General features: G+C 49.7%; 1 protein-coding gene across 2 annotated transcripts; it reads right to left on the reverse strand.

Annotated features, from left to right (window-relative positions):
- Positions 1 to 3,705: 3,705 nt before the first annotated feature.
- ABHD11 (abhydrolase domain containing 11) lies at positions 3,706 to 8,429 on the reverse strand. 2 transcript variants are annotated; one of them, XM_028708513.2, is made up of 6 exons: positions 8,264 to 8,429; positions 6,973 to 7,108; positions 6,041 to 6,214; positions 5,639 to 5,809; positions 4,345 to 4,526; positions 3,706 to 4,164 (listed from the first exon to the last, which is right to left on the reverse strand). In XM_028708513.2, exons 1-6 carry the CDS (start codon positions 8,380 to 8,382, stop codon positions 4,020 to 4,022), a joined length of 927 nt encoding a protein of 308 aa, XP_028564346.2. In that variant the 5' UTR covers positions 8,383 to 8,429; the 3' UTR covers positions 3,706 to 4,019. The 2 variants fall into 2 exon arrangements, with proteins under 2 accessions (XP_028564346.2, XP_077775530.1); XM_077919404.1 differs by lacking the exon at positions 8,264 to 8,429 and adding an exon at positions 8,110 to 8,246.
- Positions 8,430 to 8,936: the final 507 nt, after the last annotated feature.

An 8,936-nucleotide genomic window follows, 5' to 3' on the forward strand; every position in this document is an offset into this window, starting at 1 on the left:
TTCGCCCCCCCCCCAAAAAAAATATTTGAACACCACCCCAAGTTGATGGGCATTGCCATTCAAATGTCATGCTTGTGCCGTATCATGTGATTTTGTGGGGTGGGGCTTAACTCCCCCCCCCCCAATATTTTATTCAAGTTGGCACCCCCGGGCTAAAGCAGCCCCGCGGGGAGGTCTCTTCGTGGTCCGGCCTTTCTCTCTAGTCCCGGGGCCAGGCAGTTTCCCGGGCTACCAACTGGGCTGCAAAGCACAAGGCGCAGCTGGTGGCACAGGTGCCAACTTGAATAAAATGTTGGGCGGGGAGGGGGGAGGTAAACCCCACTCCACATAATCAATCACATGACGCATTGACGAGCCTTAAGTCCGATGCCAAGCCGGCTCTGAACACTCGATCTCCAAAAGCACATCCGCCTCAGCATCACCCAAACAAGCCCTGCAAAGCCAGCCTACTCCAAGGAGTGGCCCTTTGCTTGCCCAGTCGTGGGACTTGGGATGCTTGCCGCGCAAATAGTTGTGCCCGCCGTACGTTCCGGAAGGAAGATGCAGCTGATGTGTGTCTCCCTCCCTTTTTAATTTTTTTTAATGTGTTTAGATTTGAAACATGCCGCCAGCACAGAGGGAGCGGCAAGGAGAGAAGCATGGACGATAAAGCAGAAGGCAATACATCAGGAAGAGAGTGTCTCGGGAACTCAATAAAGGAAAGGATGTGAAGTTGAAAATTATTAATATTGCCCACTATAGTGATTTTTACCAGGAAGAAGTGGTTTCAGGCATTATTTGTTCATAGTGCGTTACAAAAGTCCACCAGGTGGCAGCACGGTTCAGTAGTTAACAGCTCCGGCGAGTGAGTTTTTCCAGATAGCTACAGTGGTACTTCAGTTTACGAACTTAACGTGTTCCGGAAGTCCGTTCTTAAACCAAAACTATTCTTAAACCGAGGTGCGCTTTCCCTAATGAGGCTTCCACCATTCGTATTCCATTCTTAGACCAAGGTAAAATTCGCAAACTGGGACGCGACTTCCAGTTTTGCGGAGTTTGTAAACCGAATCGTTCGTAAACAGGACTGTTCTTAAACTGAGGTACCACTGTATATATAAGGACATGGGAAGAGCTCTTGCTGTACCAGATCAGTGGCCCATATAGCCCAGCATCATGTTCTTACAGTGGCCTCTTTTGGGAAACCTGCAAACAGGATCCAACCACAAGAGCACTCTTCCCTCCTGCAGTTTCCTGAAACTGGTATTCGGAAGTATTTACTGCATCTGACCATAGAGGCAGAGCAGATTGTGGCTTGTGACTTTTTAGGGGGGGCTGTATATTGATCCCCAAAATAGGGGTGTTTCAGAACGCAGACCACAGTCAAGTGTGGTGTGTCTCCTAAGGGCAAATGATGATGGGGTGCTGCCTCCTGTCTCCTTGATAACATCCCCCAAGCCACAAATGTTCCATGGCAGTACCCTCACTAAGGTCTTGCAAAAAAATGAATAGCGGTATCTTGGGATTTAAGTTATTTGATGTTTTACACACTCTTCCTTAATTAAGCAGTAAGAAAAGTGTAGCACATTATCTCCTCCAAGGTTCCTCAGAACCAGCAAGGGAGAATGGGCAGAGTCTTGCTCATGTTATGTCTTAATAGGTATGAACCCCAAAGGTTCATTCTTGCTTCATTTATGTTGAAAGCATTTTGCCAGGAAAGGTAGATTGTGCAAGAGGGAATTATTCTCTTCCAAATCTGCACTCACACAAAACATTGTGCGACGTGATAGCAAGGAATGTGATACCATTTCCAGCAAAACCCATCTAATGTCTCCATAAACTACCCTTTCAATGGATGAGTCTGTCATAGAATTGTAGAGTTGGAAGGGACCCCAAGGGTCATCTTGTCCAACCCCTTGCAGTGTAGGAGTCTTGCCTACAACTGCCCCTGGGTGGGCTCGAATCATCAACCTTCTGGTTTCTCTGAACCAGCCAGGGAGAATCAGTTTTTCTAGCTAAACCCAGTGACGGTTTTGGGGTGTGTGTGTGTGTGTGTGTGTGTGTGTGTGTGTGTGGTTTATTCACCTATTTATGTCTTCAGTCTGCATGGAGGGTGTCCAGATCTTGCAGCATGGTCATTTCAGGTGGGGCTTGTCCCCCACAGCAGTGCAGCCCTGGAGTCCAAGGCATCTCTCCCACTTCCCAGCACACCTTGCTAAAGACTCTTTTCCTGTCACTTCAAACTCTGGCTGCAACTGGGCATTTTTACAGGAAAGTGGATACTAAAAGTGAACCAGCTACCAAAGGCATATTCTGTGTATCCAGTCCATCCTGTGCAGAAACAAGAGCATGGGTGGGATGGATGCGAGGAATGTCTTGATCCTTTCGGAATACAGTAAGCCCACAACTTTCACACATTTAACTTGTGCGCATTCAGCTTTATGAGTTTGAAAAAAGTTTTAAAAATGATAAAAAGGGGACGGAAAAGGGGCGGGCATCCCTCCATTGCCAAAAGTAGGAAACCTCTCAATACCATCTGCTGGCAATAAGACTTCTAAGTTTTCTGTTCCAATTTCTCCTCTACCACAAAGGCACCCAGCCTGGGGTATACAGGTTTGTTGTCCTCGTAACAGCAGCTATGCAGGACCTTTGGCCCTCCAGATGTTGCTGAACGAAAACTCCCACCAGCCCCAGCAAGCAGGGTCAATGGCCCAGGTTGACAGGAGTTGCCTGCAGCAACATCTGGAGGGGCAGAGGCTCCCCACAGCTGCCAGTGCCATACAGGGTTGTAGAACCCTCAAGGTCACTTGAGTAAGATGTTGCGCCTTCAGTATTAATGTGGGGAAGAGACTGTGGCAGGTAAGAGAGGCATTTCTAAATTCCTTTTCCTTTTCTCTCTTCTGCCAGCGTCCTCTGTGGCCAACATTGGCCCTGGCTGCTGCTGTGAACAAGGGATCATGTTCAGCAGCAGTCTGGAGGCAGCTTCGCTTTACCTCGCCTTTGAACCCCTCCACAGTCACGCCACCCCTTTTCCTTCGAAAGAACCCGCTGCCTTTTCTGCTGGGTGGGTGCCCATCTCCGCCTGTAACTCGGCCAAAGTCCATGGAACAGAAATAAATGCCTATCTGTAACCCCCACTTCTCTCTCCTACTTCTATTACAAGCTCATTCAAGCTTGATGGGGGCCACATTCTTCTGTGGGCAACCATCTGGCAGGGGGCAGAGCGCATGCCAGTACCGGGTGGAACAATAGGTGTGGAGCCTACCTTGGTAGAACAGGATGCATTCCAGCCATGCAGAAGTCAAGAGGCTTCTACACACTCAGACCCCTTTCCCTCCTCCGTTCAAGCAAACAAGAGGCATCACCAAGGACATATTAAAGCAAGGAAAAAACAACATACCGATATATCACGATGTCTGAAATAAGGATGGAGCTATGTAGAGGTGTTGGCTGGCTTCATGGTTTTTCCCCCACATTGTGATTTTTGCATAGTACACACACACACACACACACACACACACACACACACACACACACAACTTGCCATATATTGCCAGGACAAAAATTACAAAACTGTTATCACAATATGGACCTCAAACCAGTTTGGGATGATAAACCAATATTATCACCCTACACTAGCACTCACCAGGCTCCCTCTCCTCTCTGGATCAGATGCCTTGTTGGCTGTTTCTTTCTCGCCTGGCTCTCTGGAAGGCCAAAGATCACCCATTTAAAACGAAACACCATTTTATTTAATATTAAATACTGTACAGTGAAGGAGCCCCATGGAGTTAAGTGGCATCCCAGCCACCAGTGGGGTTATATTCACAGGATTTCCACATGGCAGCTATGCAGGCCTCCTGGGGGAGGGGGCAGGAGGGCTCTTGACAAAGAACACATGCCAGTCTTGGTTGGGGAAGCCAGTTCTGGAGAACAGGAGCCGTTCACAGGAGTAAAGTTGGCAAAAAAGAAGGAGGGGTATCCTGACTAGTGTCAGGAGAGGGACCTGCTTGTCTTTCCTGTTCTGGGAGGCCAGCTGGAAACTACAGTGGAAGAAAGCGAAGGAAGTTGCAAATGGCAGCAATGAATTCTTGGGGCTGATCCGCGTGAACCCAGTGTCCAGCGTCAGGGATATACTGGATCTCTGCCTCTGGGAAAAGCCGGTCGATCTCAGGGTAGTCGTCAGAGCTGCAGAGAAGGGGAGGGAAGGCAAAGCTCAGCCAGAGGGATGGGGAAAGGAAACAAGCCAGTTTGGGTACTGGATTTTGCTTCATGTTACACTGAGAAGGGGACACGGCAGGGACCCTTTGACTCTCCAAAGGGTTTGCACAGGAGATGGTGCAGACCCCTCTGCTGGCGACAGCTCACCTGATATAGCCAGACTTGGAGCCCCCGAGGAAGAGAGTAAGCCCTGGGTAGTCCACCTGGAAATGAGGGAAGCCCATCAGTTCGCCCAGGTGCTGGGAAATGGCATCCAAGTTCAGGCGCCACACAAACCGGTCCTCGGAGTACACCAGGTTGGTGAGCAGAAACTGGCGGATGGTCGGCTCCTGAGCAAAGAAGATGGAAGGGGCTTGTGGGGAAACACAGGACCCAGCAACAGGCACTGCATGCAAACATACCTTGTTGCTGTCCATCATTGTAGATATCACTGAACTATTTTTTATCTATGGCATTCTGTTAAAAAGAACTCTCAGAGCTACTAACAAAATATAACTAAGACAGTACTTGTCCCCAGGCTCATAACTGAAAAAAGACACAGTGCACAAGGATAAAGGAAGGAGAGGGAGGAGGGGAAAGCAAGTTCAAGCGCAGTATCTTTCAAGTTAAAGGTACCCCTGACTGTTAGGTCCAGTCGCAGACGACCCTGGGGTTGCGCGCTCATCTTGCTCTATAGGCTGAGGGAGCTGGCGTTTGTCCACAGACAGCTTCTGGGTCATGTGGCCAGCATGACTAAGCTGCTTCTGGCGAACCAGAGCAGCGCACGGTAACGCTGTTTACCTTCCTGCTGGAGCAGTACCTATTTATCTACTTGCACTTGATGTGCTTTCGAACTGCTAGGTGGGCAGGAGCTGGGACCAAACAACGGGAGCTCACCCCGTCACGGGGATTTGAACTGCCAGCCTTCCGATCGGCAAGCCCTAGGCTCTGTGGTTTAGCCACCCGCATCCCTTTCTATCATATACTGTTCATATACTGCAGTTAGCTAGAGCTGTGCCCAACTAAGCCTTGCTCAGAGCAGACTCGTTGAGATTAATGGGTTAGGAAATTTAACAAAATGTAAATAATCAGTAAGTTAATGAAAACTTCTTATTAAGAAAAGTTAAATAAAGCTAAACACCCGTCTTGTAATTTATAATAAGGTCTAACAACAAAATATAAAAATGTAATTGAAAAAATGATGCACCACCAAAATTAAACTGTAACCCCCAAAGAATCTCATAAAGGCCACCCCAGCCTGTTCCAACTGTGGAGGCACAGCACAGCCATCGCGGCTAGTAGCCACTGATACGCCTCTCCTCCATGAATTTGTCCAAACCTCTTTTAAAGCCATCTAGGTTGGTGGCCCTCGCTTTCTCCCTTTCCCTGTCCAAGAACAACGAGGCTTGGGGTCTGGCCCATGTGATGTTGGACCTCCGAGGTTGTGGTGATAGGGCATTACCTGAATGGCTGGGCGCAGCTGCTCTTCTGCCAGCCGGCGTGCGGTGGAACGAGGGATGCCTCGGGGGATGTCCACCGCCTTCATGGCAGCAATGAAGTTCTGAAAGCCTGAAATGGCCGTCGTCTCGCTAGGGCTGATGTCGACACACACCAGGCGCTCCACCAACTCTGGCTGGGGTGCAGAGGAAAGACAAAGGAGCCAAGTGTCAGGTGCAGGTACAAGCAGGGATGCCTGTGGACCACACCTTCCCCACCTCTGAGCTACCGGTCCCCACCATCTCCACCACCAGTTCCCAGTTAGCCCAGGAGATGCGCTTGCTCCTTAAGCCACTGTCCGCCCCATTCCCACGGCAGAATCCGGCAGCAGAACACAGGAAGGGCCACCAAGAGACTCTCCACCTACCCACTGCAGCGCCATCACCATGGCTGTCTTGCCGCCCATGCTGTGCCCGATCAAGACACACCTGCTGAGGTTCAGCTGGCGGAGGAGGAGGTGGATGTCTGCACTCATGGCTTCATACGTCATGAGCGGGCTGTGGGGGCTGTCGCCGTGGTTACGGGCGTCCACCGTCAGCACCTAACTGGGCAGGAGAAGAGGGACAGCAGTGGGTTGGCACAAGGTTGGCTTTGCATAGGCTCTGGATGATGCAATACGAAATCTTGAGGGGGCCCCACAGCTTCACCCTGAGCTCACAGGATTTCTACCCGGCTACATAAAAATGACCCCCAAACAGGCCCAGCCCGGTGGCAAAAAGATGCTACTAAGTCAGGGCAATGGTCCCTCTAGCTCAGTATTATTCTACATCAACTGGCAGCAGTTCTCCATGCAGTGTTCAAAATCCCCCAGGCAACAGGCATGTTTTGCTACTGTCATGGGTCCAAACGCGACTACATGGAGATTTCTGGGTGCCAGGTTTGCGGCCACAGTTTAAAAATCTCTCCCTTAGTTCATAGCTAATACCATTTCTATGGTGTGTGTTTCTCCTTCTCGTATACCAGGACAAGTGAATTGTTGTAAGAGCAAGCTATAGTCAAGTAATGTAGTTGGGATCATAGAACTGTAGTTTTGGAAGGGACCACAAGAGTCATTTAGTCCAACCCCCTAGTGAACAAGACATTCTGTTGTGCAGACTATAACTTAAGTTTAAGGTGCCATTTGGCACCTAGCTTATATATCTGAGTTTCTAACACTGTCTCCAGGGTTTCAGGCAGGAGTCCTTCTTAGCCCTACCTGGTGATGCCAGGGGTTGAACCTAGAGCCTTCTGCATGCAAACCAAAGCACAAACCAGCAGCAATCAGCTCCCCAATGTAGCCCAAAACCAATTCTCACTCACCTTGCGGCCAGTTTGGAGCACCAGTTTCTTGGCCAGGGATGCAAAGTTAGTCTTGCTTCCAAACAGCCCATGTAGGAAAACGAGTGGGGGCTCGGGAGAGGGTCCATCAAACACTGCATACGACAAGGGCACTGGGCTGCAAACAGAGGTAAGAGAGAGAGAGAGATCATGCGAAGGAAAAAGCCTCAAGGCCTTCCTTCCAAGAAAGGGATGTCTGGACTTTGCCACAAGTGTCATCAAACAGCTAAAGGATGAAAAACTCCACCATTGTTATAGGACTCTAAAAAGAGCTCTGCTTATATAAGAGCAAATTTACAGTCGCCCAGCAACAGCTGGAAGAGGGCCACAGATGCTCCTCAATCATGTTTTTAATCTGTCTAAACTTGTGGCAGGTTATTCTGACGTCTTCTGGTTCAGAAAAGGGCAACCAAAATTATCAAAGGGGTGAAGTGACGCCCCTATGAGAAAAGGCTGCAGCATTTGGGACTTATTATTTTGGAGAAAATGTGAGTAAGAGGTGACATGATAGAAGTTTATACAGTTATCCATGGCATAGAGGAAATGGATAAAGAGTTTTTCTTCCTCTCTCATCACATTAGAACTTGTGGACATCCAATGTAACAAAATGCTGGAAGGTTCAGGAAAGAAAAAATACAGGACTTATTCATGCAGCACATATGACCTATGGAACTCGCTGCCATGGGAGGCAGCGTGGAGAAGTTATTAAGCAAATTTTAAGCAAAGTGGGGATCTCTCTCCTGCACCTGCTTTCTCTATGCAACACACCATTTCCTAGGCCAGGCATCCCCAAACTCGGCCCTCCAGATGTTTTGGGACTACATTTCCTATCATCCCTGACCACTGGTCCTGTTAGCTAGGGATGATGGGAGTTGTAGTCCCAAAACATCTGGAGGGCCGAGTTTCTGAATGCCTGTCCTAAGCCTTTAATACCTATCCTGAGTGCACGAAAAACGGGTGTCTTGCCTCCATCGGCCCAAGAGGGGGCGATGTCTTTCAGTTCCTTGTATAGAGACTATCCAGAAAAAAAATACGGCGCGAACACATCTCTAATGGTGGCTCCATCCGGGAACCTACAGGCCCACAGCTGAGCGCCAACGAGAGACACGCAGCGCCTACCTAGGCTTTTCAACTCTATGGTCCTAACATCCGGGTAAATGCAGGCTTCGAGCAGCGGCTAGGCCCCCCGCGGAGGATTTCGGGAAACGTAAAGCCGCTCTCTCCCCCCTCGCCGCGTCCTTCAGCCTTCACCTCCCCCTCCCGGAGCGCTTACGTCACGGCGTGGCTGGCGAGGCCCTTCCTTTCCCGGGCCGGGCCTGTGCGGCGGCGGCGAAAAGGATGGAGCCGGGACCAGCGGGGCGGGAAACTCGGGAAGGAGAGAGCGCGGAGCATTCTTGGGCGGGCTTAGCGGTCACCAAGGCGACACGGGAGCGGCGAATAAGCGGAGGGGGTGGGGCCACAGAATCACTTCCGGTCTGTCGCCACGGTTACAGGGAAGAGTGGCAGGCAGCAGTCCCGCCTCTTCTAGCTTTGTGTGGAGGCTCCGCTCCCTAGTGTCGCTTCGAGAAGGGATGCGGGCATGCGCCGCCAGGGGGAGCCAGAGAGCAGCGCGAGGGCGCCTGAGTGATCAGCAGCTTTCAGAATCGAGCAGCGCTCCTCTTCTATTTAAAATAGAAGAATGCTGCGTCGTTCAGAAGCTGGCATTTATCTATACATATATGCGTGAAAAGTGCTGCACAATTCAAAAGCTTGCAGAGCCCATGATATATATGTGTTGTCGTTGTTGTTGTTGTTTTACCCTAAGACAAGTTCCAACAATTAAAACACATTAATATTAAAACACAAAATTAAAACACAAAATTGCACAATATTAAAAACAGCATAAAACAAAATTACAAAATAGGGTGGGTCCATATAAACACACGGGACGCAGGTGGCGCTGTGGG

Source organism: Podarcis muralis, chromosome 15, assembly GCF_964188315.1.
Source record: "Podarcis muralis chromosome 15, rPodMur119.hap1.1, whole genome shotgun sequence".
Taxonomy (NCBI): Eukaryota; Metazoa; Chordata; class Lepidosauria; order Squamata; family Lacertidae; genus Podarcis; species Podarcis muralis.